Source organism: Gopherus flavomarginatus, chromosome 9 (genome assembly GCF_025201925.1).
Source record: "Gopherus flavomarginatus isolate rGopFla2 chromosome 9, rGopFla2.mat.asm, whole genome shotgun sequence".
Taxonomy (NCBI): domain Eukaryota; kingdom Metazoa; phylum Chordata; order Testudines; family Testudinidae; genus Gopherus; species Gopherus flavomarginatus.
This window is the reverse complement of record NC_066625.1, coordinates 35,380,981-35,408,685: the sequence shown is the minus strand read 5'-3', so window position 1 is coordinate 35,408,685 and position 27,705 is coordinate 35,380,981. Positions and strand designations below refer to the sequence as shown.

Genomic DNA, 27,705 nt, shown 5'->3' with positions numbered 1-27,705 from the left:
ACTCATTGCCCTTCTGCCTGCACCCGTGCTCAAAACCTGGCTCTGCTGCTGCCCACAACGGTGGCCGTCTTCTGACTTGAGGGATGGTTGTGCAGAGCCTGGTTCGCCAGTGTGTTTCAGGGACCAGTCCTGGGAGAAAAGGCCTGCAGGCCCTGGTTGAACCACTGCAGAGCAGCGTCACAGTGTTTACAGTGGATCCAGAGGCAAAGATCTAATGAAAGTATGTTCCCAAGTCTTTGGCCAAACCACGTTTCTCTCCCTTTGTGGAGGAGTTAGTTCTGGGCTGCACCTGCACAAGTCAGTCCAGCAGGCATGGTGCAAAGCCATCTTTTCAGGCCTCCAATTTTGGGCTGCTCCAGGAGTGGTGTTCCCAGTGTAACCTAGCCCTTGTCTACATGCAAACTTGACTGGAAAACACACCTTTGTAAACCAGTGCAAGACTGTGTATAGGTAAGACCTTGATCATCCCTGGGGCTGCTCTAAGTTACGGCAGCCGTCCCAGGGCAGCCCATGTGCTCTGGCCCCCACTTCTCCCACTCCTCACCCCACCTCAACGTGACCCCTATACTGGGGCTTGTGGGAGAGCAGCCTAGACATCCTGAATCCAGTGAGTTCTCCCCCATCCTCTAGGGGCTTGAAGAACCCACAGGTGTTGCTGCAGTAGCACATAAGAGGTGGAATCTCTTGCCAAACCTGCCAAATGTCATGCATCTAATGTGACACTCATGCATGATGAAGGCCTCTGCCGCATTCCTGCAGAACCAATGAACTATTCACACAATTGCTGTAAACAGGAGAGAGATGGCATTGTGATTTCATGAGTGGGGGAGAGGGGTAAATATCTCCCCACGGCTCCTCCGGTCTGCGTCACTGCAGGCACTGCTGTGCTCCTGTTCTCTGCCACCAGGGAGCCCATGGTGTGTCCCTTGTCACTTCAGTGAGAGCTGCATTGTATCCATCCATTTAGCCATCCATCACTTGTGGGGAGCGTGGGATTCAAACACCTGGAGAGAGAGGCTTTGCAGAATTCGTAGTGAACTTTGTATGGCTCTTGTCTTGTCACCCTTCCACAGACGAAATACCATCGGGGACACAGCGACAATCCAGAAGTCACCCCATGTGTTTCTTGTCCATACTATTTCCTCTTTGCCTTTTCACTGACCTGACAGAGCGAAGCAATGGCAGGAGACGAGTGTTTTATAACAGAAAATCACTTTTATTCACCTGATGGTAGTGCCCTAATTGAGATCAGAGCCCCGTTGTGCCAGGTGTGGTACAGACACCTACCGAGAGAGAGGCCTTGCCCCAAGAGCTTACAATCTAACAGACAAGGCAGACAAAATAAGGATTGTTACCTCTGTTTTACAGATGGGGAAACTGAGGCATGGAGCAAGATTAGGGGACTTTGCCAAGGTCACACAGAAAGTCAGTGGCAGAGCCAGGACTGACTCCAGATATGGATCAACCCAGTCTTCTCAGAAGGAAAGAAAAGTATGAAGAGAGGAGGCTTGTGGGAGAAAAAAGAAACAAAAGGAATGCCTGTGAATTCTTTGCTCTCCCCTCAGTTTTCTGTTCCAGCGTGACTGAGTCTTTGCTGGGAGACAAGACAGTTCAAACACAGCTTAAAGCAGCCAGCCAATTTATGCTCATATTAGTGCTGGGCAGTCCAAAGAGCAAGCACCAACAGTATTTCTGCATTAAGGTTCCTGCTTGTCAGATCTGAACTTCGGTGTGTTTAGATCATTGGTGTTTATCGCTTTGGAGTGGTATATCCCTCTTCCCCTGGCCTCAAGGCCCTCGCATGGCAGCTGCCATCTTTCCACCCCAGTGGAGACTGGGCGCAGCTGTACAGTGAATGTGCAAGCGTAATGACTGCCCCTTGGCCAGCATGTTGCCGATTGAATGAGGGATTGATTGCCAATGCAGAAAGGGCGAGTTGCTAAAGGTCTCCAGCTGGAGACTTAGATCCTCTGTGGGTCAGACACTGAGGGGGACCATAACACACACTGACCAGCGGGTGACACCAGCACCACTGCTTCATCTGGCATGCACCCGCTCAATAAAACACAGCACTTCACCTGCGTCTCAGGATCTCAAAGTACTCCTCATGCTTCCACCGGGAGTTGAGAGCCAGTTCCCAGCTACCCTTCAGCCCACCCAGCTGGCTGTCCTGGAGCCATGGCCCTGGAGGCTGGACTCCCAGGCTCCACAGCAGCAAAGCAAAGCAGGCAGGTTTCTGTCAGAACCTGGTCTGCTAGGTGAAGCAAATGTGGCAGAGCCGGGATTAGAACTCTGACTGCTCAATGCCCTGCCCAGGATTTAACCACTGTAAGGGACCCCCTGTCTCTGCATGCAAAGTGGGTTGTGGGCACTGTCATCTGGGCCATTCCTAGGGCCCAGTTTGAGTGAGCCTGCTCGGGGCCCTGCAGAGTGTGGCTAGTTGGAGTCCATGCACATCAGCAGCCTCACTCAGAGGCATCCCTATAGCTGGCTAAGGAGGGAGCCCAGCTTGACAGCCAGACTCCAGCTTGAGCTGGCAGTGATGGGAGACTGTCCTGGCTTGGGGAGAGGGGGTTGCGCTGGTCCTGGGTTGGGGGATGGGGAGGTGGACTAAATGCCATATTATTACAATAGATTGCTCACTGTAAGTGTGCACTGCTGCCCTCTCCTGGGTGGAATCAGCTTAGCAATGTGGCTTTGCTACGCATGCGCTAACAGCTAAGGGAGATTCGCCTTCCGCTTTTGTGGCAGGAGGCCCTGAGTTCTCACTGTGCTGTCGCTGACACAGGGTCGGCAGAATAGCACAAGGTCAGCTATGAGGGAGTGAGAGACTGGTCCAGGGCCCTAGCCTAGGCCTTAGGAGACCTGGGTTCAATTCTGTGCTCTGACACAGACTTCCTATATGACCTTGGGCAGGTCACTTAGCCTTTATGTGCCTCAGTTTCCTAGCTGTACAATGGGGATGATTGCCATGCCTCCCAGGGATGTGTGAGGGTAGATCCATTGAAGATTGAGAAGAGTCCAGTTACTGTGATGTACAAGAATCTAGACTTGGTCCAGGTGAGAAATGAAGAGGCAGGACAATGCAGCCCTTGCCTATGGAGATGAGGAGGGACATGAGGTCCCCAAGGCCCAGGAAAGGTTCCAGTGCTGGGGCTGGCGGAAATGAGTGACAGAACTTGCTGAGAGCCTGTGACTCCCCAAGCCCCCAGTGCCCCCTAGCCCTGTCTGTTTCATGTCCCCAGGTGCAGGTGGGCTGCCACGCCAGGTGAGCATTGTGGACGAGACCCACATACTGCATAACTAAATACGCTCCAGATGAGCAGGCTGGGGCTGCAGCGAAAAGGCTCAGTTCCTAAGGGAAGCGCTTTCCCTCTCACACCAGCACCAGGCTTTAATATGTAGTGACAAGGAGCTGGCTGCTGCTGAGACAAGTGGAGCTATTAACCCTGCCAGCTCCGGCAGCCACCAGCCCTCGGAGGGGAGCGCAGCCCAGCAGGCATCCTGGCATGCAAGCAGCCAATGAGGCATGGCCAGGCTGCTTGGGGCCCCAGCAACGCACAATGGGTTTGTAGTGTGAGATTCTTCCCCCCCCCCCAACACTCACGGGGAGGGGACAGGGTAGGAGACTGAAGCCTTTTCTTCCCCCCACGAGCTAGGTCAGCTATCTTGCTCTCCATTGTCCTGTGGGGCAGATCCTCTTCCCACTGAATTGCCAAAGGGAGAGACTCATAAGCGCTGACTTCCCCTCTGCCTGGTGGGTGCTTGACCTCCCCTAACTGTGCCTTTTCCCTTCCCTGCACCACCCTCGCTCCACCCCTTCCCCCAAGGCCCCACCCCTGCCCTGCCTCTTCCAGTCTCCTCTCCTGAGTGCATCTCCTCTCCTGAGTGCGCAGCGTCCCCGCTTCTCCACCTTCCTCCCAGAAAGTCCTAAGCACTGTGTTGTGGGGGTGGGGGCGCAGCAGGAAGTGCTAGGAGGGAGGGAGAGGGGGAGCAGGAGGTGAGGAGGGGGGAGCTTGGCTGCCAGTGGGTGTGGAGCACCCACTAATTTTTTCCCGTGAGTGCTCCAGCCCTGGAGCATGCACAGAGTTGACGCCTATGGCACAACTCTGCAGGGCTTCTGACGTCAGTGCAGCCCCCAGCCCTGCTCAGCACCTTAGCACTGAGTGAGCTGAGGCAGGGGGACTTTGGCTTTCAGCAAGGCACCATAGGGCTCCCTGAGACCTGGGGAACTGCTTGCCAGCGGCTAGCAGGTTAACCCTTTCCTGCTGGCTCATCTCACTTGGCAGGCTTCGTTGCCCTTAGCGATGGCAGGCCTGGTGGGGGTCTGCCACAGACTTGCTGGGGAGTGGGGCTCTGTCCCTCATTTAATCTCTGGATCCATGTTCTGTTGGTAGAACAGGGATGCTCCCTTTGTCTTATCTGTTTCGGTGGCCAGCTCTGGGCAGGGACTGGCTCACTCTGCATCTCTACGGCACCTTGTGCGAGGGGGCCCCGACCTCAGTCACAGCCCAAGCTATAAATAACGTTGTTCAACATTTGTGTAGATAACTGGACTCCCCACTGTAGCGTCTCCTTGTGGCTGGGCACGGCATACCAGCTTCATCTTCTCTAGGGCCCCCTGCTGATGGGTGCTCAGGGCCTGCTGTGCTGCTCCTCTTCTTGCTGCTTGGCCCTCCAGCCAGGTGGTGTTTAAGCCCTGCCCCTTCTGGCTGGGCTAACAGAGCCCAACCCAACAAGAAGCCCAATGTCCTTACGTCAGGTTTTCTGGGTCTCGTGGTCCTCACATCCCTCTCCTAGAGTTTGGTCATTGTCATCCCTGTCCTTTGGGGGGATCTCTCAGCCCCTTCCTTAGTGACTAGTGACGGAGCCCAGGACCTTTCTCTCTGGATTCCAGCCCAGGGACCCTGAAGCAAGCAGGAAAGGTCTACCCATATTCAGACCATCCCTTGCTTCCTCCCTAGGCTTCTGCCCCCCAGAGCCTGGCAGTAGGTCTCTCCAGAGCCTCCATCAGCTCACCTGTCTTGCAAGGCTAGGACTCCCAGAGCTCTCCTGGGATCTCCCCACTAAATCCCAGTGAGACATTATGAATTCAACCCCCCTTCTCCCTCCTCAGCCTTGACCTTTCATCCCTCTTGTGGGCCCTAGGTGACAGCTTCCAGGCTCTTTTCCATCCTCCCGTCCTAGAGAATTCCTCTCTCTTCTGCAGCTCCCCATTCCTCTCTTTATGCTCACCCCAGCTGGGATTCATCATCCATTGGGGCTGGCCCAGCCTCCGTGTGTAGCCAGGTAGCTTCACTGAGCTCCTATTCATGCTGGTGTGGTCTGGACACCCCACCATACCCATGATGCACAGCAATACAATGGGGCCTTCTCATCAGATGTGCCTGTGGCCACAGCCTGGAGGCACCTGAGGTGCTAGGGTGGCAGTAGACAGTCTAGGGTCTGACTCAGCCGTCTTTGGGGTGGTCAGTGGCTGGGTGGGAGCATCCTCAGCAGTGCAGGGGTTAATTAGGAGCAAGCTGAGGGCTCAGACAGTGGAGTGTCCTTTCAATGTTACATGTACCCTGCACTTCAGGCCACTATCACCAGCAGGAGGAGATGCAGTGAGCTGCTTCTCCTCACGGGGGTCTTTGCATTGTGGCACTGAATGAGCTGGTGCCAGTCCCTCCCCCTGGCTTGTAACCTTTCTCAAATTGCTCCCTTACAAGGGCCACAAAGCACTTTGCAAACAATGAATCCTGCTCCCCTCTGGAGGTAGGTCAGTGTCAATTATCCTCATCACACAGATGGGTAAACTGAAGTCCAGAGAATTAAGTGACTTGCCCAAGGTCACCCAGCTGGTCAGCAGCAGAGGTGGGAGTGGAACTCAGGTCTCCTGGCTCCCAGTCTCCTTCTGTAACTACTAGGTGGCACTCCCTCTCTCCTTTGCCATGCGACCACTGCTGTTTCCACCATGTGGCCGAGGCAGAAGGAGCCAGTTGTTCTGTGGATGAAGGGAGGCTTTATTGCACCCAGTCCTGGTGTGTCTCGCTGCCATGGATTCCATGTATGATGCAGTGTCTCAGAGGGCCTGGGTTAGCTGTTGGCAGGATGGTTAGTTTGGGATTTTAAAAAGTGACTGAAGTCCTTCTGGGTCACTGTCCAGCAACCGTCGGTTCTAAAGCTCTGGCTCTGTTAAGTCCATTATTAGCATTAGACCTAATTTTTGGAACTCCCTGCTGCAGGATAGCTCTTAGAATCACTGCTGGGCTAACACTAAGGGCTCATATGTTGCAGAGTGCGCTTGGCTGGGCATTTGTATTTTTCTTGAAAAACAAAGATTTAGAGAATGTGAAATTGAGCTCTGTAGTGGGTGTGAAAACAGCTCTGTATGATTGTGACATCCCAGAAAAATCCTACCCTGGGATGAGATGGAGCATGAGACATTTCGGGAAGATCAGTTTCATTCTGAGGAAGCTACTGCAGCCCTATCTCTAGTAGTAAAGGAGAATGTTTTGGATTCATAGATTCCAAGGCCAGAAGGGACCACTGTGATTTTTCTAATCTGACCTGGGTAACACAGGCCAGAGAACTGTCTCCAAATAATTCCTAGAGCAGATCTTTCAGAAAAAGAGCCAGGCTCTGTGGTTACCCTGGCTAGAATGCACCTGACAAGGGCTCCCAACCATGTCTTCGGGCATGAGCTGATCTCCAGATGGGATCAGGCGGAAGTATTCCCCCAGGGTGGAGCATTGCACACTTACGTGCATTATGAGTGTTTAGTGTCTTCCTCTGAACTGTCTGGTGTTGGCTTCTGTTGAAGACAGGCTAGGCAGAGGTGGACCATTGGTCTGTGCCAGGATGGTGATTCCTGCAGAGATGGAAACATCCTATTAGATCAGAGCCTCCTGCCAATGCAGGATTTTCCCCTACATGGTATAATTACTAATGCTTCACCCAGTCTAGTTTGACTTGGGCCAAGCCATGGGGTCTCCACCTGTTCCCTTGCAAAGCTTCATAGATTTCAGTCGGGACAGATTCTTGATCTTTAGCCTAAATGTCCCACTATTCCTCCCTATACCCCTTTGCTCTACTCTCCCATTCTTGACGTTTGCACCCTCTGTTTGTCCCCCTGCTTAGCCATGCAATCCGCGCTTAACTCTCATCAGCTTTCCTCATGTCAGTCCCTCTAGAATCTGGATGGCTTGTATTGTTGTCATCAGTTTATCGATGTCTTTCTGATAACCCACAACCAAACCCAGGAGTTCAGGTGAGGTTGTGCCAGGTCCCATTGAGATGGATGGCTATCTACTTGTCCTGGGTGTGCAACCCTAAAATTGCACTGATTTGGCCACTCCTTTTGCCATAATACTTATGCCTAAGTTGCTATCTGATATTGCCCCTAAATCTCTTTCACTGATCCCAGCTTCCTCCCTCCCATCCAGGATTCTGGACTTTGCACAATTTTAGGACATTAGCTGCATTTTTACAAGTGGGATTGCCTGCCCATGGCCCTGATCCCAGGATGGGATCCACGTGGATAGACCCTTGTGTCAGACTGGATTGACTGCAGGATCAGGCCTATGTCAGTAACCTCTCCAGGTCCCTCTCTATTTATCAGCCCTCACTTATAGTCACAGCACCTCCTAGTTCAATATCAGCTGCAGCTCATTCCTAGAGAGGAAGGATAGGCGAGTGGTAAAGGTAGAAGCCTAAAATGACTCTGAAGACATAGGTTCAGTTCCCTGAATTGCTAAAGGCTTTCTCTGTGACCTTGGGCAAGTCACTTAGCAGCTCCATGCCTCAGTTTCCCCCTCTGTACAATGGGGACAATAGGCTTGCCTCACAGGAGTGTTGTGAGGGTAAATACATTAAGGACTGGGAAGAGCTCAGATGTGGTGAGTGCCATGGAAGTGCCTTAAGTATGTGGATTACTGTGTGGTGTCAGTGTGTGGCTTGCTGCCAGAGTGACCCGTTGTGGCTGGGCATTGCAAGACAGTCCCCACAGCCTGGTGGGTCATTTCTTCTTGTGGCTTGGCCCCTGGGCAGGTAACATACAGCCCCATGCTTTCTGGGGTAAACCAAGAGTCCAACAAACAATAGACCATCGACCTCTCCCTGGGACATCAGCCTGACTCCAGACTCATTCGTCCTTGCCCCGGTATCGGGGGTGCAAGGGTACTTACCCTGGTGCCTGAATGGCCTTTCCTGTCCTCTGGCGTCCAGTTCAGGGATGCTCTAATAAGCAGCCAAGGCCTATCTGCGCAGACCTCCACTGCCTCCCAGGACCACTTCCTGCCTCCACTTTTTGCACAGGCTTGGGATGTATTGGCAGCTCTCTCTCTCCCCTTAGGCTCACTGCAGAGCTTCAGAGCACTTTCCGCCACCCAGCTGGTTCTGCTGCAGGAGAGTTTTCTCTGCTCCCCTGGCAGGCCCGTCCCTGACACAACTGGAGTCTTCCTGCTCCCTGCAGGTCCCTCTACCAGCACAGAGAACCCAGGGCCAGTTGTCTTCCCTCCAGCCTGTGTGTCTACACTGCAATTTTATAGTCCCACAAACCCAAGTCAGCTCTCCTGGGCTGGCCATGGGTGTTCTGTTGCAGTGTAGATGCGCACCTGTAGCTTCTCACTTTTAGCTCAGCTTCTCTCGCTGAGTGAGAACCAGTATCCGCTCTTCTCCCTCCCAGGACCGACTGTCCACAGGCTCTTGTTAACTCCTTCTTGCCCAGTGTGGGCTTTGTCTACCTCATCACATGTGGTTTATCCCTGGGGCATGGCAGCAGACACCTCCCCGCCATCTATGGTTTTGCTATTTGTTACCCTAGGCTCTTTGCTGCTGTGATAACGTAAACTGTGGCGTAGGGCCCTGCAGACCATTTTCCATCTACAAGACACTGTTTATATGCAAGCTAATTGGAATTAATGTTGAGAGATGTCATGAGCCACTGTATTCACATCTAACTGTAGTACAGCAACTGCTTTCCTCTTGCCCAGTGATTTTGGAAATCTTGCAAAAGAAAAGCCTTCAGCTTTATCTGGGCAGATCTGTTCTTTGCAAACACCCAGTGCTAGTTGATGCTTGTGTTTCCATCCAGCCTTTGGGGTCTGATTGGCCAATGCACTAGTGAGACCATTTACAGCCATGCAGAATCCAAAGTGGATGTGAAGCTGTATTGTTCAGAGTTGAGTAGCATTGTACACCCACTTGGGGATGACACGTGGTACAGGTCAGTAGGGAGGGAGGCCTTGGATGCTTTACTATTTTAGTTTTCATTATTTTACTTAAAAGCCAGGTGAGATGTAGGGGCCAGTTATAGTCATGATTGCTCTTCTTTGTGTTCCAATGATTGCTCCAGCTTCTGCTTTTCTGCAGTACTCTGTCACTGCCCTGGTTTCTCCCACCTGCTCTGCACACAGGTTTTACGCCAGTCTAATTGTATGTTATGGTTGTGATTTTTGTTACTGCGATAAATATACCGGTTACAACTCCAAGTATGGCTGCAGTTGTACCAGTATAAAGCTGCTGTATATCAATATAACTTATTCCCCTTCCCACGTGGGAATCGGCTATAAGCACCTTGATACTAATATAAGTGCATCCACAAATGGGATTGGTACTGCTTTAGCTGTATCTGTTTGTTTCGAAACCAATATGGTGAAAGCAGTGCAAAAACTGTGTAGACCAAGCCCATCCATATTTTTGTTAATAGCTCTCCATCAGGGCTGTGTGGTAGTCCTGCCTTTCAGGGGCCTCTACTGCCCTGATATGGACTCAGAGCAGGAAGCACCAATGAAGAAACAGTCCTCAGCAATCTATCTAAGGTTTACTTTAAGAGCAAGTCAGCATTGGTAGGAGACTCTGGGCTGGCCATATTGGATGGATCCATCCAGTGGGGTTTCATGTAGATGTTGGCTTGGTCTTAAGGCAGCATTACAACTGCATGACCTTCGAAGTGGTGCTTAGAAAGTCTTCCCTACCCCAGCTGTGCATGAGTTCCTCTTGCTGCATGGATGCCTCATGGGCTTTCGTATCTTATATTCCAAGGCTGGCCTCCTATTGCCCGGTTGTATGGCTGGGACCAAGCCAGTTAGATCCAAGTGGCCAGGAGGAAGGATGGGACTTAATTCCCTATTGTATTTGGCATCATTTCTTGAGATTGCCCTGCAGTATGCATATGGGGCTGCTGGGTGCCTATGTCACCCCAGGGAGTGGCCAAGACTGTGTGAAATCCTGCTGTCCCATCACAGTCGGTGATATAATAGAGCGACTGTAATTATGCTGTAGTTGCACTACAGTCACAATGTAGTGGTGTGGTATTTATGCTGCAATGACAACATAATTACCTGTAGTTCTGCTGCAGTCACTGTGAAGCCGTACTATAACTACGCTGTCAACACAGTGAAGTTCTGCAACAGTTATGCAGCAATCACTGAAGTTCTGTGGCGGTTGTGCTTTTATCACCAGTTCCTGTAACTGGAAGGCAGCTGCTACATGACAGAGTAATTCCAGTGTAAACACTATGTAATCTAAAAATATATGTATTATGTATGAACAAGTGTAAGGTGGTCACTCTTAGCACTCCTTGTGGCCAGGCATGGTAGAGCGGCTGTGTCCCCATGTGGCGCCCCCTGCTGTTGTTTTATTGCTGTGGTGCTCTCTCCTCTGGGCTCATGCCACTTTCTCAATGTGTGGTAGGGGAACCCAAGCCCTACCTTTACACTGGTGTCCAGCCCAGGGACCCTGCAACTGGCAGCCAAGGTCTGCACAGTCCAACTCCTAGATGCTGTTTCCCTGGGCTTCTTTGTACTCAGCCTGTCACAGGCCTTCTTCCCCATAGCTTCTCTGGCTTGGCCCTTCTTTCAAGGCTAGGCTCCCAGGGCTTATTCTCTTCCCAGGTTTCCTCCTCACCAGCTGTCCATTCCCAGACAGTGACTGCAGATTCTCTCCTTGCAGCCCCTTATGCTCTCAACTTCCTGGCTTTTTACTAACCAGCCCACTCCTTCCCAGTTGGGCATCAAGATCAGTTAAACCTGGCTCCCCCTCCAGGTGCAGCCACATAACATCACTGGCCTCCCAGGCCTCGTTAACCCCTTCTGGGTGTGTGTGGGATACAAACCCCATCATGACCAGTAATTAAGTCCTGGCGTTCACCTGCCTGTTGTGTGAATGAATAGCAGTGTTAACTAGTCATTAGACAGCACAACCACAGCGGGATAACATGGAAACTCACTATGGGGTGGGGAAAAGGGGGGGTAGTGAGAGGTGTAAGTTCCTCTCCCTGCACCCTTCCCTCCTGTCCCTGTACAAGTGCTGTCTAGTTCAGCTGGGCTGCCAAAGCAGGAGGTTTGGCTGGAGACAGATGTGCTGGGGTGGATTATAATTGTGGTCGCCTGTGTTCTGGAAATGCCTAGAGGCCTTGGTTATAGATTGACACCCATTGTGCTTGGCACTGTACACACACCTCATTAGGCTTGGGAGGATTGGATTTTTAGTGGTAAATGTCCATTTCACCGTACACACCCAAACAGACTAAAAATATCACCATGGATAATAATTGAAATGTACAGAGAGGCACAGTAAGAAAAACACAGCTTGAGAACTTATTAAAGTTTGATTGAAGGATATTTATTCTGATGTGATGTTGCCAATGTGTTTTAAGGGTTATAAAACTTTAACTTTTTGAATCTCAACATCTCCAATCCTTAAATAATTATTGTCTGACCCCCCCCCATCCCCAATTTCCCACGACTGTGAAAATTTAAATTGATTAAAAAAATTTTAAATGCTTAAAAATTCACATCCCTGGCATTTGTGGAAAGGGTAAAAAAATAAAATTGAATTCTTCCCAGTCTGTATAATGAAAAGACAGCCTCCGCTACAAAGAGCACTCAGGGGAGAGGCACCTGGCTGCAGTGAGACCTGATGTACTCCAGCATCCAGAGCACTCAGCAGTGACGAGGGCAGAGCTGAAAGTCATTGCAGAGTTGCACAGGGCATGTTGGTGCCTGGCGGTGGAATCTCACTTGGTTGTTATGGAATGAGACAGCTTGGACACTTCATTCCAACTCAGTTAACATCCCCTGCCCCTTTGAGGCAGCTAGGCAGTGGTTTTGGTACTAGGCAACAGTGGCTGAGTGGCTGTCGAGGTGGAATGGTCTGTGTTTGCCCATTGGGGACCAATTTGTCTGCCTCACCTGCACCAACAGTCCCAGAATGCTGATGTCCCAGAGCTCATGCCAGGCTGGGAAAGTGCAGGAGAGTCCAGTCTGAGGGGTCCAACATCACTAGACAACCCCAAGTGATCCCACCATGTTTATTATTTAGTATGTGTTATGTGGGTGCACCTAAGAGCCCTAGTCATGGACCAGGCTCTCCTAGGGCCGGGCGCTGTACATTATTTATTCGGTGTATTACAGTGGCACGCAGGAGCCCTCAACATGGCCCAGGACCCCGCTGTGCCGAGTGCTGCACAAACACAGAACAACCAGCGGGTCCTTGCCCCAAAGAGCTGACAGTCTAATCTCAGCATCCAGCCTGAATTTCTCCTCTGTCCATGCCCCTCTGTGCCCTGGACAATCCCCACCACGACCTCAAAGCAGCATCAGAGCCTGGGAAGAGCAAGAAACAGCCTTGCAAACACCTCAGCACAGTGGTGGTTCCCAAGGCTTGATTCCCTTTCTGCGGAATACTAGTACTTCCTGCTGATGTCATCCCCTGGGGGCGAATTGGCCCCCTGTTTGCCAATTGGACTTGGCTGCTTCCTAGCCCCTTCTTGCTCCACAGAGCTCTAGAATGGCAGGGGCCATACAGCACTACAGCAATCACAGGCTGTCCAGCCACTTAGGTCAAAGTGGCCACTGAGCTTGGGCTCCTGACTTGTGACCACTTGGGCCTTGATTTCCCAGGGGCTGAACACTTCCTTCCTCTCCCCTTGACTCCGATGGGAACTGCCTGGAGCTCAGTCAGCACTGACGGGAACCAGCCCGTGGTGTCCCAAGTCAGGGGCTTCCAAAAATGGAGGTCTCCAACCTCAGTGGCATTTTGTAAAACGGCCTTTCAGCCTTGCCTTGGGGGCTCTGGCTATCCAGTGCTCGCAAGGGCTCCCCTTTGCACTCCCCAGCGAGAACCCCCACGGCCAGTTTGGGAAATGCAGAATGAGCAGGGCCAGTGCATGGGGGAAAGCCCAGATGCCTCTAAAGCCAGAAGCTGAGCATCTGGGGCACTTTACCCCTGAGTATCCGTACCTGGGAGCTTGGTACAGCCCCAGTGGGACTTACACTCCCTTCAGGACCCTTCAGAAGATGAGCAGTGGGAGAAGATGAGCAGAGACTCAGTTGTCTACAGTGCGTCTGGACCTGCCCAAGAAGAGAACCGCTCAAGGGGAAGTGCAGTAGCGCACAACTTAAACCAAGGTGCACCGTGCTTCTGTGCCAGGGAGTGGGGGAAGGCACACCAGGAAGATCTCACACGTGTGCACCCCTCTCTTGCTCACCCCGCTCAGGCATTCTGCAACGCACACTTCTCATGCACTTAAACACATCCTTCTCACACTCCCCTCCCCTGTTCTTGAATTTGTACACACCTGTGCACTCCTTGGCAGTCACACGCCTCTCTTGCACACTGGCTGGGGAGGACGTTAACTGCAGTGTGTGAGAACATGACTTGAGACAGGGGCATCCCTGTTTTCATTTCACAATCTTCCCTTGGTGGAGGGTAGCAACGGGCTCTGGCCACAGTTTGTGCATGCTGGGCTTGTTGCTTCTTACTTGTAGTAGGAACAGCCGGAGCCATATCAGCCTGCTCAGGAAGCTGGGGTCTCTGGGATTGTTTTACTGCAGCGTTGGTTTCTTCTGCCCAAATGCTGTTAACTAAAGTGATTTCCAGAGTGAATTCTGTACAGTTGATGGGCACCTGGTCGCAGAACAGTCCTGGAACATGAAACGCTTGGATTGTCCTCAGCAGCTGTACAACCCTCTTCGCAAACCACCCCGTACCTGCTGCTCGGGCCAGGCACTACCTCCCTCTTCAGTCCTCACATCTCCTTTGGAGACAACCAAGAAAGGGGATATCGGTGGCATTTTTGTGATACAGGAGGAAGTGGCAGAGACCCCTCCTCAACCATTTCATGGGATAAGCGCAGGTCTGGGCTGGATTTGAACCAGTAACTCAATGAAAAATTCTACAGCCGATTACCAAATCCCTAAGCCAGCCAGCAAACTGAGAAAGCAGCTTTGTCACATTGTATACAGATGGGCCATACGCTACACAGCTGGCCCTGCAGTAGCTGATTGATGTCTCCTGTAGCAGCAGCAGCAGCACCGTATGTGTGGAGGGGGAAGGTCCGGGGGAGGGGGCACAGACTATTTTCCTTTATAGGAAGCACACCATAGCATCCAGAGTCTGCAGTACATCAACCCTAGTCCTTGCTACACTCAAGTTGGTGAGAGAATCATTGTAGGTGATTTGAATGTTGAATGCTGTGAGGCAGGATGGGCCTAGTGGTGTGAGCACAGGCCTGGAAGCTGGGCGATCTGATTCTCTGCCTCACCCTTGCTATGCGAATCCAGGCAGTTTACCTCACTGCTCTGTGCCTCGGTTTCCCCATGTGCAGAATGGGGATAAAAGATCCAATCCTGCTTCAGAGGGGTGGTGTGAGGTTTAATTAATGTCTCTTTGTCCGGTGCTATGAGATCATAGACAGTACCAGCTATCCTAGGGGAAGGGATTAGGATTGTGTTGGGGGCAGTTCTCTACATAATCAGGTCCTATCTTTCTGTGAATGAAAACCCGTTGGCATAGCAGGGGAGGTTTGCTCTTTAAAACTCCACGCACCAGCTGTCCTTCATCGTGCATTTGCTGCTGCGCAAAGGCTCCCCGTTTATAACCCAGGATCTCCTGGATTTCAGATCCTGGTCAGCACCAATTGCATCTGCCTGAATCCTGCCTAAACCAGCCCCCCTCAGAAATCATCTGTGAGTGTGAATGAGGGGGAGAGAGTGGGCAGCTTGGGCCTCTGTGCCCTGACTTACTTTCAGAACAGAAATGCCACTAGTTTCATGGGGATAAGTAACAGCATCTTGTTTTTTTGCTGTGTGCTGCTTGCATCTGGATCCTCTCTGCTGGAGTGAGGGTAATGCAGTGTTATGGGAAGACTAAAGAATTGGCAATGACAGCTAACCCAAATGACAAGCAGCAGAGCTGTAACTTTCTCCTGGTGCCTAGATCCTCTGGTATGTGCGCCCCTTAGAAATCCACCTTGCTAGCCTGCCCTCCTCCTCAGCACCGGGCATCTCCCCCCCTGCCTCACCCCAACAGAGATTGTATAGCAAATGCTAGAATGATACTTAACTCTTCTTCCACACACAGATCTCCTAGTGCTCAGGATGTACAATTCCCCGTTCGACAGCTGGGGAAGTGAGGTGAGGAGACATGCTCACGGTGACGCAGCAAGTCCGTGGCAGTGAAGGACACAGCTCAGGCCCCTTCAGCCCCACTCCAGCAAGCTTTCCCCTGGATCAGGGTGTCAGAGCGTGAGCCCGTACAGCTACACAATTCTTTCTAGTGCCACTGCACAGGCCTGAAAACCTAGGCTCTGAAACTCTCTGTTGTAGGCTGCTCCTTGCTTTACAGCCCTACCCTGTTTGGGTGGAGAACCGCAACAGAGAGGGGTCAAAGTTGCTGCCCAAGGTCACACAGGGAGCCCATGGCAGAGCAGGGAATTGAACTGCAATCTCCTGAGACCCAGTACTTGACCTTAGCCACAAGAGCATCCATTCTGCTGGACAAGACCATGGATGTGGGCATGCACCACTGTCCCCTGCTAGATGGACTCCTACCTGCTCAGACAGCTGCTCTTTGTACCCTTAATAAAACTGCTCCTCCAGTGCTTACACCAAATGCCTTTCCAGACAGCCTCATTGTGGTATTCCAACATTCACTGTTTGGTAAGCAGCTATTTCTTCCTCCCTGCTCTCTGTCCCACCTCAGCACAGTGAGTGTGACTTCAACCAAATTCTGCAGTAGAGCATTGTGGAGATGCTATGGAAACCCCCAGCCAGCTGAGACATTGCCACTGGTTGGGATCCTGCTCTCCCCTCCGCTATCAAGCTCTCCCTGATCCTCTGAGTTCCTCGCTGTCTATGGCGTGGCTCACAGCCAGCCCCAGGGAGGGGGAGATGTGTGCAGAGTGGTACCACACCTTGCAGACCCCAGGAGAAAGCCCTGTCACACGGCGCTTGCAACGTAGTCCACACTTCCAAACACTGCCAGGGAGGAGCTGACAGACTGAAAAGCTGAGGGGAGAGGGAAAGGGGTGCAACACGCAGGTCAAGTGATCCCGGGACATGGCCACTCACTTACAAGGGGTTGGGAGCTCTATAAAGTCAAACACACTGAGCTCTTTGGGAATAGGGACCACTGCTTTTTTGTGTGTTTGTACAGCACCTTAGCACAATGGAGCCAGGGTTCCTTGGTGTACCGTAATACCCCTAATAAATAATGTAAAGCACCCAGCACAATGGGGCCAGGGATCCTCGGTGCTGCCGTCACACCCCTAATAAATAACATAAAGTGCCTAGTACAATGGGGCTTGATCCATGACTGGGGCTCCTCGGTGCTACTGTAATACCCCTAATAAATAATGTACAGCACCTAGCACAACAGGGTCCAAGGCACTACCGCAATTCACATCATATTAAATGCTTCAGCCCTCCTGTGCCCCCAACCCACCAGGAATTCCCTGCATCAGTCCTGGAGTCCTGACTTCTCTCCCCGTGCTTGACCTTTCCCTCTGTGGAGGTGAGCGGTTGACTCACGAGGTGGACAAGTGTATTGGATATTGGCTACAGCTATGGCAGGCCTTGTGGGAGGAAGGGGGGCCACTGGGGGGATTTAGAGAAGCCGTCCAGCCTCGATGCAAGGGGTGCTCCATGTATAGGAGGTGCCTGGAAGAAAGCACAGCCACAGGGGACGCAGACGAAGAGGGCAATGGGGCACCATGGACAGAGCTGATGAGATGGTGCCTGGGCAGATGAGCAGGGAGGGCAGAGGTCTGAAGCTCTGGAACTGGTGATGGAGAAGGGGGAACCAGCAAAGGGATTAGAGGGGTGAGAGTGATGGCAAAGACCAGGACTGCCATGGAGGGAATGGGTGGGAACTTAGACAGGAGGGGCTGTTTCTGTACAACGTGGATGGGAAATTATCCAGCACAGTGGGTCTCTTGCCCCTGCAACCCTCCCTAGACCCCAAAGGACTCCCCACACATGACAGCGAGTGCTTGGCTGGGGGCAAGGCAGTGTGCGTGACAGACCCCCAGGTGTGCAACATATGGCGATGCCCCTGACCACATCTCTGCCTTGCAGTGCGACGATGAGTGCTGGCTCGATCGAGCAGGAGCCGTCGCGCAAGCTGGCCTGCTGCGGTGTGCCCCTGATCACCGAGGACATGCAATCGCTGGCCATCCGCACGCTCTCCGGCACCGACATCAACAAGCACTATGACCTCATCCGCGAGCTCGGCAAGGGCACCTACGGCAAGGTGGACCTGGTGTCCCACAAAAGCACAGGTGAGGCCAGCTTGGCTCCTAGCGGCCAGGCCTGGACATTTGGGCAGGCATGGCTTGTTGGCAACTCAGCGAGCCATGGACTGGGAGCAGCTGGACGGGGAGGAGAGAGACAGCTGGGGTGGAGGAACCGAGCAGCCATCTGAGGTTCAGCCCAGACCTGTTAGCAGGTCGAGGAGCACTAAGATTCTTGTCCCTCTTGTTTGGCTTGGTGCCTGTCTGCTGCAGACTGACTGATGCCGACTGGGAGTGGCTGATCTCTTGGTATTTCCAGCCACTCCAGCTGTAGGAAGTGTCAGGCTCCTGTATCCCAGCTTGGGTTCAGCTCATGGGGGAGTCAGGAGTTGCTCAGACAGGGACCCCTGAAGCAGTCTGGGTCTCGGCTTGTTATCGCCACATCCCCAGCCTAAGTCAAAGGGTTTTGCTAGCAGAAACTGCACTGGCATGCGGGGTGCACTCCCCAACCCACAGCCAGGGGGCATCCAGCTACTGGGAGAGTAACAGGCATGACCTGTTGCTTGCCTCTTACCAGGGCCTGTGGCCACAGGGATCCACTCTGTGTGCCATTCCACTGGCTATTCTCTGGCACACCCACAGTCCTCTGCCCCCAGTGAGCTGACAGGATAGGTGTGGAGGTCTCCATGGTGTGCTGAGGCTGTGGCGATCCCTTCTATACAGCTCCAAATGGACCAGACTTGCTGCTTTGAGGCTGTTCTGTAGTTCTGGGGGGGCAAAGCCCTTTGGGGAGGGTGCCAGATGCTCCTGTTAGTGTCCCTGTCCAGCTACTGGCCCCAGCAGATCTGGTCAGGAATTTTTCAATGAAATGTTTTTCATCCAAATGGATACATTTCCTGGGAAAGGGGCATCGTCGATGAACTTCTCCACTCAAAACATTTTTGGAAAAAAGAGTTTAAAATTCGAAAATTCCACTTTTCTGGTTCAAAATGACTTTTTGTTTAGAAATTTAAGCTAATGAGAATTAAACAAATATTGAGAAAATGGAAATGAAACAATTCCACTGACCTGAATCAATTTTTTTCCCAGATTTTCAGTTTGCACATTTTTTTGAAATTTCAACTCTTTGTTCTGATTTGGGATGGGAATATTTTTTAAAATCTTGAAAATGGTCAAGGGACAGGAGAATCTCAGTCCTTGTGCTCAAAGGCCAGAGTCTTCTGCACATGCCTCTCCAGAGGTCTAGTGGATGTGGGCCAGGCCCTGACAAGAGCCATGTAGAGCTGGGTTGGTACGGAGAGCAGCACCTGCTGGGACCACACTGCTAGGATGGGTGGTGCCTGAGCCAGGGGCTGTGACTTTGGGAGCTCTCGGGGGAGCGTTGTGTCTGCTGCAACCTCCCCACTGGTCTGGGAGGAGTCCTATGTTGCTGAGCCTTCTCCTGAGCCTTTTGCCCTGTAGGTACCAAAATGGCATTGAAGTTCGTGAACAAGAGCAAGACGAAGCTGAAGAACTTCTTGCGGGAGTTCAGCATCACCAACACGCTCTCCTCCAGCCCCTTCATCATCAAGGTCTTCGACGTGGTCTTTGAGACTGAAGATTGCTACGTCTTTGCTCAGGAGTACGCGCCTGGCGGGGACCTCTTTGACATCATCCCTCCACAGGTACCGCCTGGGAAGCTTCCCTGGACTGCCTCTCTCCTGCCCCCCAGAGTCTGAGCTTTAACACCCATGGCCCTCAACTGGGGCTGCCCCAGCTCCCCTGCACAATAAACCCCTTTCCTACACGAGACCCCTGTCCCACTTCTGCTACTCTGAGACCTAAAGGCAGACTCTGTCCTCCAGCTGTGATCTCATGTGCTAAGCAAGGGTGCTGACTGGAGTCAGCATACCAGGCTCAGGCCTGGCAGGTGCCTGAGTGCAATACCTCCACAGGAAAGCCCTGACATTCCTGTATGAGAGCGCCTGGGTCTGACTCTCTTGCTAGCTCCTTGTGGGTTCCTGTACACCTGGGCAAGGTGAGAGTGAGTGGAGAGCTCTGACTTGGTAGCATCCTGGGTGTTAGTGGCTCCCGCATGTACAGGGTGTTCAGTAGGTGGTGCTCTTCCCCCCGACTCTGCAATCAGACCTCACCCCTGGGGACAGCATGCCTTCAGATGAGACACATGTGCCTGTAGCAATTTTCACAAGAGCAGAGCTGTTAAATACTAACTGGGGTCACTACAATCTTCCTGCTTATGTTTGCCATGCAGTTGCAACTGGATGCATTATGCATCACTTCCTGTCCTAAACCTTTGCCTAGTGATGCTGTGCGCTGTTACACTGCTGGCATGTCCCACCCCAGAGGGGGCTGCATTTCAGTGGTGGGTGAAGTGATTCTTGTCTCCACCATTTGCAAAGTGCTTTGGGATCCTGAAAGATGCTAGATGAAAATAAGAAATTAATGACTATGATTCATTATCCTTACAAAAGCAGGGGGGGGTTCAACAGTGACCAAGGGTTCATAGCCATCTCCTGGGGTGAGCGAGCCCATAGGGACACATAGTGCTGCTTGCTCTGATCATAAACCATTTCCCCTCTCTGCACTGAATGAACAAGGCGAGGGGGAAGGGGAGGAATAAGCAGACATAACTGAGAGAGAACCAAGGAGAAAGGATGGCCAAAGAGGAGAGAGAGATCTCCCCAAATATAATTAGACATAATTGAATTGGAAGTGTAATGAAATCGTAATGTAAAATGGATAAAGGAAAATGTGATTATACAGCTTCAGCGGGTGCTGTAGCAAAGACAAGAGACAGGATGTATGTGTGTCTGGGGGAGTGAGTCCTTGAAATGCCCTCTCCTTTGTGACCCAGGAAATTCTAGCCTCTGTGTGACCCTCACCAGTTTGATCTTTGGATGGCTGGCGTTGGTGTCTGCCATTGGCCCAGGGATTCAGACTAGCCTGGGCTTTGGCTAAGATCTCCTCTGGGGGATGGGTTCGGGACTGGTTCCACGAGGCCTGCTCTGGTCTCCAAGGTGGTGGTGAGGGGAAAGGACCTTGCCCCTGGAAAAGAAGGGGAACTGTATCCCCACCCCTGCTGAACTCAACAGCCCTGTCCAGTGGCTGGCAGTTCTCACCCAGCCGCCTGATTGCCCCCTCAAACCCTTGGTGTGTGGGAGGGAGGGAGGGAGGGAGACAGTCTGTTGGCTGACATTTCAGGATGGTGTCATTTTCCAGATTTCCACCCAGCTTCTGTGTTGCACATGGATAGGGACCCGAGGCAATGCTGCCATCAGAGACACTAGAGGTGGAGAAGGGCTTTTAGGTCACCTAGTCCCTCCTCTCCCCACCCAGGGGCCAGTGTTTGGTTGTTCTCCAGGACCTTGGCCCATGCTAAGTGGAGCTGCCACCACTTTCCGTGAGAGCTTATTGTATGTCCCCCTGGACCTCTCCGCCTTAGATATTTCTCCTGAAGCTCAGTCTAGACTTCCCTTTTGTCAGTCTCCTTCCTCTTACCCTGCCCAACCCCAGAGCACCTTAAGCAATTCCTCTCCCTGCTCCCACATGAACACCACGACTTCCTCTCCTCCCTTTCACACCGCCTCGGCCAAGCACCCTTCATCTTGCCTCCTCAACCAGCCCCTCTAGCTCCATCGCTCTTCTCAACCAGCTTCCTCCGGGTCTGGGGGATGCTCAACCCCCCGCTCCACCCCAGACCCTGCTCCCACCCCACCTCTTCCCCCAAACCTCCACCGCCACTCCACCTCTTCCCACCCCTGACCCTTCCCCACCTCTTCTCACCCAGTTTCGCCCTCTCCCTCCAGCATGCCCCATCCCTACTTCACCCTCTCCCTCCCAGCACCTCCTGTACCAGGTGATTCTGTGAAACAGCTGATTGGAGCTGGGAGGGAGGAGGAGGTGTTGATTGGAGGGGCAGCAGGCAGATAGGAGGTGCTGCAGAGGGGAGCTGGCTGCCAGTGGGTGCTGAGCACCCACTCATTTTTTTCCATGGGTGCTCCAGCCTTGGAGCATCCATGGAGTCTGCTCCTATGCCCCCACCTAGGGTGTCGCGGTCTGTTTGGGGATTAACAGGCCCTAGAGAGAGACCCAGGAGGAGGAGAGGCTGAGGTGGATTTCCAGACTCACTTGCACTTGACTTGGCCTTTCTCAGGGAGAAGGTCCTCAACTGAGATCCTGCCGCCAATTGACTTCTGGGTCCAGCACTGGGAGCAGGGAACTGTAACTGGGATTGAAGGGTGACAGTGGATGGGTTATGCGTCCTCAGAGGAGAGCCACGGCGCCATGCCATGGAGCATGATGGGGCCAGGTCTGGGCAGCTCGTTACCAGATACTGACCAGAGAAGAGACACATAGTGTGGCCAGGTCTGGGACAGAGCTCGGAGTGGGCGGTGATCCCCGCAGTGACCAGGAGCATGGGGCATGTGCCATTTCGAAGTGACACACTTCCATCTGTGTGAGGGCACATGGAGACCTGGGGAAGGAGGAACTTAAGCTCTGATAAAGGAATCATAGTAGGACCTCCTTAATTCAAGCTCCTGAGGGGAGAGTCTTTTTGCAACCTGAAATGTTCCAACAGGCCATGTCTGTGGTGGGTCCCATACACCTTGTGAGCAGCCTGGCAGTCAGGGACAGTCCCCAGGAGAGCCAACCTGTGTTAATCCATTCGTTTCTGTTGTTCTGTGGCTTAACCCCCAGTGTCTGCCTGTCTGACTCCACATGTGACCCCCCACCCCTCATCCCCGTGCCTGGTGCTAATGTGCTGTGTCTACCCTTATAGGTGGGCCTCCCCGAGGACATGGTGAAGCGCTGTGTGCAGCAGCTGGGCCTGGCCCTGGACTACATGCACAGCAAGAACTTGGTGCACCGGGACATCAAGCCAGAGAACGTGCTGCTCTTTGACCGCGACTGCCGCCGGGTGAAGCTGGCCGATTTTGGCATGACCCGCAAGGTGGGCTGCCGAGTGAAGCGCATCAGTGGTACCATACCCTACACGGCACCTGAGGTGTGCCAGGCTGGCCGGGCCGAAGGCTTCGCCGTGGACACCAGCATTGATGTGTGGGCCTTTGGGGTGCTCATCTTCTGCGTTCTGACTGGCAACTTCCCCTGGGAGGCAGCCTCTGCCTCGGACACCTTCTTCGAGGAGTTTGTGCGGTGGCAGAAGGGTCGCCTGGCAGGCCTGCCATCCCAGTGGCGGCGCTTCACAGACAGCGCCCTGCGCATGTTCCAGCGTCTCCTGGCCCTGGACCCTGAGAAGCGCTGCCCCATCAAGGAGGTCTTTTACTTCATCAAGTATGACCTGATGTCAGAGGTGCGCCGCCGGCCCTCCTACCGCTCCCGCAAGCATGCCGGAGATAAGCTCTCTGCCGGCCCCCACCGCCATGAGACACCCAGCTCCTGCACCCCCACCCCGCTCAAGAGAACCATCCTGACAGAAGGCAGTGGCCCCCGGCTCTCTGCCTCTGAGCCAGGCCTGCCCTCCCCCGGGGGAGCTAGCCGGACGGATGGGCGGCAGGACAAAGGCAAAGGGCAGATGGTCCTGGCCACAGCAATAGAGATTTGTGTCTGATGAGGGCTCAGTGGGAATGAGGGGACAGCTGGTCCTCGCGACACGGCTCTGCTCCATACAGCCTGCAATGATGATGTCAGCACCCCCGCCTCCCTGCCCCACTGGTGAATGGGAGTCAAGGGGGGCGGAGGGGATTCCTTTTTGTGTGAAAAGGGACCAGGAGCCATGTCTCCCGAAGCAAAAAATACTCACGCTGCTAGTACTCGCTGATACTGAGGATGCGACATACAGCTAAACCCTGGAGGAAAGGCCAGAGTGTAGACACAGAGCCAGTCAGAAAGGCCCCAGCTTGGTGGCTGGGAAGAACCATGTGTGACATGGCGGCCCCTCCCACTCACGTCTTCCATGATTGGGGTTGGAGGCTGTTTCCCCTGACACTCTGCGCTGTGCCCCTGCTTTGTCAGTGGGGCCTGGGAGGAGTGCTGAGGCTCTTCCCATTGTTGGGGGTGGGCAGGGACTTTCACAGGGATGAGAGCGGGAAGCCACAGGGGTGCAGGAAGGAGGAAATTGGCACCAAGTCTTGGACACACGGATGGGTGGCCATCTTGCGGGCAGCAGGGACTCAGCAGGGATATCACAACCATCAGATGTGTCAGGGGGCTGGGGGATTGGATGGGGTGGGGCTGCCAGTGATGGGTGGTTTGTCGTTAATAAGCAACAAGGCTGCAGCCGGTATGGGCCTCTGGGGGTCATTGAGGGATCGTATCACTGTCAAGGCTTGGTATGCAAACTGGTGCATTGTTTGCTGAGGCTCTGGATCTTGCTAGAGGATCCCTGTGAGAGAGTGTGGGGCCAGCACCGTCCCAGCGGGCACTGCAGCAGCATTGCCCTCCAGCACTGCCCACTATCACTGTTTTGTTGGCTCTTTGTGTCCGTGCTCAGGCCCGGCGACTCTCCTGTGATTTCCCTGGAGCAGGGGCTGGCAGGGCGGACTCTGGGGGTTTGAGTGGAAGGCTCATGAGCCCAGTCTGTGGAGGAGGCCTTTGGAGATATTGAGGGGGCAGTGTGCACCAGCCTATTTAATACCAAGCAGGCTATGGTTTTGCCCCATCCCCCACTGCCATCCTGCTTGGAGGGCTGTCTGTGATGGGGAGCAGGAGATAAAGCAGAAGCCAGTAAGCCTGGCTGAGCCACTGGCCTGGCTGTAAAGGGAGTGTCCTCAAGGCCAGTTCTCTGACAGCCTGAGCCCTGCCATGTCCAGGGCACGTCCCCCAGGGGCAGCCCCAGCTCCTGCGGCTCCCCTCCTTGCTGAGAGATCATGAGGACACTCCTCTCTGTGCCAGTGGGGGAAGCAAGCGCTAAATGTAGCAAATGTCGATGTGTTTCATGTGTCAGTGTGTGTCGAGCCGGCTAGGCCTGGCTGTTGTCATGGTCACCCTTCCCAGGGAACAGCCTCCCCTGTCCCTGACCCCAATGGGCCAGCTGGGCACTGGGACCCATATGGGGAGCAAGGGGACATAGCGCATGATGCCTTGTGAGGAGCAGAGACCTAACCCATTTGGTCTTAACTGGAGGGACGTGGGCAGCAGGAGAGCTGCCGTCAGGCTCCGGATCCCCTGCTCCATGGAGTTTCTGGTGGCTGCAGTGGTTAGGCTCTCATCAGCATGCAGTGCTGGGCTGTATGGGGCTGGGGCTTGGATGGCAGGCAGGGGCCTGGGAAAGGGTGCTCACAGATACCCCTGATGGGCTTGGCTTGGTACCTGCTTCCTGGCCTGGATGGCTCTTGCTTGCGTCTGCCCCTGGGGAGGAGGTGCACACCAGTGGAAGGCACAGGGGACAGGTGAGACCAACCCGAAACAGAGCCAGCTGGTGGGGTTGCCCAAGGCAAGCCAGTAGGCATGGGGGTTGGCACAGCACCCACCCCTTAGATGGGTGCGTTGGAGCCAAACCCCCAAGTGGTGGCCAGAAAGGAAAGCTATTAACTGCCCCCAAAGTCTGACCAGTTTCCATGACAAGCTGGAGGCAGCCGGGGGAGCTGCAGAGAAGAGACGGAAGGTGGTGGCACTGACAGGGCAGGCGAGAGCCCTGTGTCCAGGGTGCTCTGGATGACTCACCATGCACTGCACTAGGAGCAGCATGAAGGGCTGAGTGGGGCTGCAGGGAGGCAATGTCCTTGGTATGCCAGGCGCTGCTGCACCATGGGCCCCTGGGGAGATGGGCTGAGCTGCCCTGGCCTCTAGGATGCATCCACTTAGACCTAGTCCACACGGAAGCTGCTGGCCAGCTCCCAGCCCTAACCCTCCATGCCCCACCAGTGCTATGGTGAGCCCTGTTCAGCCACTGTCACATCCTGAAGCTAGCTGTCCCCTAGCCAGGGCTCTGTTGGGAGCCCACTCACTGCCAACAGAGGCCCATGGCAAGGCTGTTTGATGGAGGCACAGACACCTCTAGGGCAGTAGCTTTAGTGGCTTTGGAACAAGCAGGTGGAAATGACCCCCCCCCCGCCATGGTCCCCTCTTAATGTGAGCCTTCCACAGCCACAAGCTGAGTGGGGCAGGCAGCTGGGTTTCCCTGGCATGCCGGAGCCCGCTAGCACCCTAGCTGCCCAAAGCTTGTATATAGCCCAGTGATAGCAGCAGGGCTTCATCTCCCAGCTGTGCTCAGCTATTCGCTAGCTGTGAGATCAGCCCCCCCACGTACCTGCATTACTGGGCTGTGTTGTGACAGCTGCAGGAGGCTGACTGGCATCTGCTAACTCAGCTGGTCCCATCTCGGTCACTGGCAGGCAAGGTTTGCAAACCCCGGTGTGGCCAAAGAATGGTGGGACGTCCCTAGCCCTGTGGTAGTGGCAGGGTGCCACAGGCGGGCCCATGGCGACTGCACTGCCAGAGTGTACTGGGAGACTGACCTGTGACAAGCAGGGCTGTACCGAGACAGGAGGGCACAGGGAAGGGGGGCGGGAGCGTGAGAGCTGGGAGATATATGTGTTTGTGCTCTGGAACAAGGGGGCTGAACGCCCTGCCCAGGGCCATGGTGGGGGATTGAATTAACACATATGGGTGCTTCAGAGCCACAGAGGGTCCTGTGGGCATTGGGGGTCGGGGGCTGGGGAAGCAGTTCATTGCAGAGTCCGAGGCCATGCACAAACATTGGACCCAGGCCCTGAGGGCGTGTCTGGGCTCTGGCTTCTGCCAGGAAGTGCCCACAGGGTTGGCTCAGCTGCCTTCTCCAGACTCTCTTCTGCTGCCTCTCATCTCTGGCCCTGAGCAGAGGGTACCCAGGGTACTGGAAGAGCAAGGCGTATGGGCTCTTTCCCAATCAAGGGCATGCACCAAAGGGACTGCCTCCTGAGATCAGGGACTACAGGTCCCTGCCATCCCACAGGGGGCTTCACTTACCCCCCATGATCTGCCATGTGCCTACCCCACCTGCACCTCAGGGCAGATCTTCCCTGAAGAGCTAACACTGGTGACAGGTGGGGTGTTCTCAGTGCCCAGATTCTAGGCTTATGTGAACAGCCACTGTGCAAAGCCAGATACAGCTGCATCTGGTGGTGTGCTCGCTGTGTGTGTTGCTAGGACTTCTGGGGTGGCCCATCCCATGGTGCTTTCACTGCAGCGAGCTGAGCCACTGTCTATGATGCGTTCACAGTGCACTGTGGGGAACCTGTCTGCCCTTTTGGGATTGTGGGAAGGTTGTCAGAGGACTAGCAGAACATGAGTGGTTTAGCTGGCATCCTCACTGCAAAGTGGGCAGGTTACCAGTCCGAGCATAATCAGCACCCAGGTTTTAGCTTATAGCCCAGGCCAGCTAGTGCAAGTGTAAAGCACCATCAGGCTTGTGTGGGAATGGGAAGGGAGGATGAAGTGAGTAGACTCTTGGGTTAGCACTGCAGCAAAGGCAGATCCCTGTCGAGCATCTGGCTTGGCCCCCTTGCCTGTTTCTTGCAGTGTGGGCACAGACAGGGTCAGTCCTGCCATCCGTTGGTGCTTTAGTGGCACAGAACTGTGCTGTCCACCCTTCTGCGCCCTCCCCTTCCCCACCCTGTCCCAGACTCCCCAGGGCTGGCTGCACTCCCCAGCGGCCGTAGAAGGGACCATTTCAGGGGAGGGGAGTTAGACTGGCCGAGTGGAGGTGTTGCACTGGCCAGCAGCTCCCGCTCCCTGAGCCCCAACCTCTGGGCGTGGCCCAACTCACTACTGCACAAAGGGCTATCACGCTATTAAGCAGCAACAACAGTTTACAAATAGACATCAGGCAGGTGGGCATGGTCTAAGCCCTGCACCCAACACACGAGGCACCTGACAGCCAGTGCCACTGGACTTCAGCAGAAAGCGAGGGTGTGTCTTCTGTATAACCATTGCTGACCATAGCACACACCCAGCCCTGGCCTCCTTCCCTACCACTGCCAGAGCACCAGTGGTGACTCTCCAGCACCTCTGGGTACAGTATCCGAGGGGCACCATGTCTGATAGCCCATTGCTCCATTCCTTGGCAGGACTGATCCATCCAAATGACTACCTATCCATGGTGAGCAAGGGACAGCATCTGAGAGGCTTCCCCACCCTTCAAACTAGCAGCTTGCTGACCCCTGAGTCTCCTGCCATTCCTTGGCGTCACCAATCCCATCCACTGGGCCTCTCCCCCCATTTCAACACCCAGTGTCGCCTCCTCCTTCTCAACAGTCCACGTTTTGGGT

General features: G+C 53.8%; 2 protein-coding genes across 5 annotated transcripts in view; one reads left to right on the top strand and one right to left on the bottom strand.

Moving 5' to 3' along the window:
* SBK1 (SH3 domain binding kinase 1) overlaps window positions 1-25,993 on the top strand; it is a 78,888-nt gene extending 52,895 nt beyond the window's left edge. For 2 of the 3 annotated variants that reach the window (XM_050968332.1, XM_050968333.1), the window contains exons 2-4: window positions 17,343-17,545; window positions 18,959-19,161; window positions 22,278-25,993. In XM_050968332.1, the coding sequence (XP_050824289.1) occupies window positions 17,343-17,545; window positions 18,959-19,161; window positions 22,278-23,066 (1,195 nt within the window). In that variant the 3' untranslated portion in view covers window positions 23,067-25,993. Of the gene's footprint in view, window positions 1-15,338; window positions 15,402-17,342; window positions 17,546-18,958; window positions 19,162-22,277 lie in introns of those variants that run through there. The other variant, XM_050968334.1, reaches the window with a different exon arrangement.
* Window positions 1-27,705, bottom strand: part of XPO6 (exportin 6) — a 453,699-nt gene that overhangs the window by 208,498 nt on the left and 217,496 nt on the right. The window lies entirely within an intron of this gene.